General features: G+C 40.6%; 1 protein-coding gene across 1 annotated transcript; it reads right to left on the reverse strand.

Moving 5' to 3' along the window:
* Positions 1–31: 31 nt before the first annotated feature.
* On the reverse strand, positions 32–1,390 carry LOC121963664 (abl interactor 1-like; the record flags this gene model as incomplete). Its single annotated transcript, XM_042513935.1, has 3 exons — positions 1,184–1,390; positions 932–1,002; positions 32–146 (listed from the first exon to the last, which is right to left on the reverse strand). Coding segments are annotated over exons 1-3 (393 nt in total), but the record flags the coding sequence as incomplete, so codon positions are not given.
* Positions 1,391–2,579: the final 1,189 nt, after the last annotated feature.

Genomic DNA, 2,579 nt, shown 5'->3' on the forward strand with positions numbered 1-2,579 from the left:
AAGAGGGATGTGGTGTTGGAGCCCAAGGTGCCTGCACGTTGGGGTCCAAATCGGCAGGAGGGGGAGGGGCAGGCAGGTTGTCGGTAGTGGTGTTGCTTTGCAAAGTGGGGACTGATGGTGGAGGCACAGCGATGCCCAAACTGGATCTGCACACAGAAAAAACATCTTCAGATAATATGATCAGTGACTTCCTGAGAGTGATGCAGCTGTAGTTTCTTAAAGGAATAGTTCAGTATTTTCACCCTGTTTACACCTGGCATCAACATGTATCTCAGGTGATCTGATCACAAGTGGATAAAGTTAAATACAGTATATAAGTATAAATGGCTACCAGGATGCATTTCTCACTCATTCTGGGACACATTTGACCACATATCTTTTGCAGTAGAAATGCTTATGCGGCCGTCTCTAACAAGCACCAAATCATTAGTGCAGGATGTAGTGGTTGTTTTGGTGATTGTGCACTATTTTGACCTTGATAAAGTGTTGAGTCACCATCCCTCATTTTGCCCCATGGAAGGAGAAGCATGCTACAGAGCAGCAAAAGTGTGCACGTAATAACTGTGGATGTATTAAGAAAATCTCCATACAACAGTTTTTATATGGATTCAATAAACAAGCTCGCCATGTGTTCCCTTGTTTCCCGTCATAATGCTATCATGCTAAGCTAAGTTAACCACCTGCTGACTAACATTTAACAGACAGACATGTTAAAGATTGGCATTGATCCTCTAATGTAACTCGTCAGAAAAGCAAATGAGCATGCTTCCTCAAACGGTTTCTTTAGTTCACAATACGTAAATCTTTCAGCCCTTTCAGATTATAAATTGTACAGGCTCATATTATAATAATCAGTATTTCAAGTGTGGCATGTTTAATAAAAATAACAGTGTTGCTATTAAAAGGGCAATTTGGGATTTCATCTACATACACAGAGAAGTCTGTAGTGCTCTTTATGCTGTCTGCGGTGTCTGCTCTCTTTCTGGGCTGCTGCTCAGTGGCCTGTGAGGAAAAGATGGGTGAAGGTGAAAAAAGCATCTCAGCAACACCACAGTCACCCCAGACATCACACTTCATGTGATGCATTGTGCTAAAAATCCTAAATTGAATGGGGAAACAGTGACAGGTGTGGGGACTCAAACTCTGTTGTAAGTTTAGCCTTTCAATTCGGCATCTGATTTACCTCAAAACAGTGTCCAAAAGAGTCCAAGATGGAGTATGATATCGGCACTCTTGAGTAGCTTTTCTCTGGCTCCTTTCCTGAAGTCGGTGGGGTCATAAGCCTGGAACGGCTCTTGTTTTTGGGAGTAGTAAAAGCACCAATCTCTCTCCTGGCCACTGACTCAAAGTGGATAGCTGCACCCTGGACAAGAGTACAGTGTGAACACATTTTCACACCACTTGTTCCCTTAGGAGGGTTGCTCTTATGAAGATATGGCAACAATAAAACCAATGCACCCCGCGACTCTTACAAGGACAAGTGGTTACGGACAATAAATAAATGAATGAAAACCAATGTAATATAGCAACCAAACTGAACACAGATTAGAAGTACAACAGGTGTTGTGCAATTGAAATAGATGCAGCAGCTTGCACACTTCTTGGTTCCCAAATATCTAATCAAAAGTAAGACTTCAGATATCTTTATTTTAGTTTGAATGTGGTGAATTTGTGCAGGAGCTCCTTAAGGTAACAGATTTCATGCAAAAAGCAAGTGGAGTTGTTATTATGTTGTTCTACAGTAGCCCAGTATGGACACATAAAACACTTTTTCCCTTTGGAAAGTTCTCCTGCACGCCTTGGCACACGGGAGAAGTTTTGGTTCTTCAACCTCACTGCTACTAAATCGTTCACTCTAGACCTTTAATGAAGTTTGTACGGTGAAGATATTTAAGGTTAAAATTAAAAACAAATAATTTGTACAACCAGTGACGGCATAAAAATAATAACCTTAGAATGAACTGTGGTTGCAAACAGCAATGATTTTGGTTGAATCAAAAAACTTTAGGAAACTGAATTCCTCGCTTTATTCATTATTCTGTTACTTAATCAAACAAAAAGCAAATTGGCAATCTTCTATGGACTGCACCTTTATAGATATTTATTGTCAGCTATGCAGAGGTCACATCGCTTTCTTGGGCAGCAGAGTTCAGGTGCAGTTGGGGATCTTCACATACAAGCGACGCAGGCAGCATTGGGGGCGATCACACCAAGACACATTGCACTAGGCGTGACCGCTCCAAAAATGGCTTGGAAGCCCAAAAAACCAACAGAAAAACGTGTTGCGCAGCAGCAAGAGTAGAATGCCCAACAGGTACGCTGTACCATAGGGAAACAATGGTTTTGCTGATGACATTCTTCTAGTGAAGCGTCTCGGTGTGCCCGCTTATAGTATAAGTAAAAATAAAAAGATAAAAGCCATCCAGGCCATGGTACAAAAATTACAGGGAAATAGAAAATTAAATTTGAAAACTTACCGTTCCACGTACTGTTATTAATTTGTTTGTTTTTTATTATAGTTTGTTAGCCAAGTTGTGTTTATTTTTCGGTAACTCTGATTTTTGTTTATAGTAAAAATG

This window comes from Plectropomus leopardus, unplaced genomic scaffold (genome assembly GCF_008729295.1).
Source record: "Plectropomus leopardus isolate mb unplaced genomic scaffold, YSFRI_Pleo_2.0 unplaced_scaffold12045, whole genome shotgun sequence".
Taxonomy (NCBI): Eukaryota; Metazoa; Chordata; class Actinopteri; order Perciformes; family Serranidae; genus Plectropomus; species Plectropomus leopardus.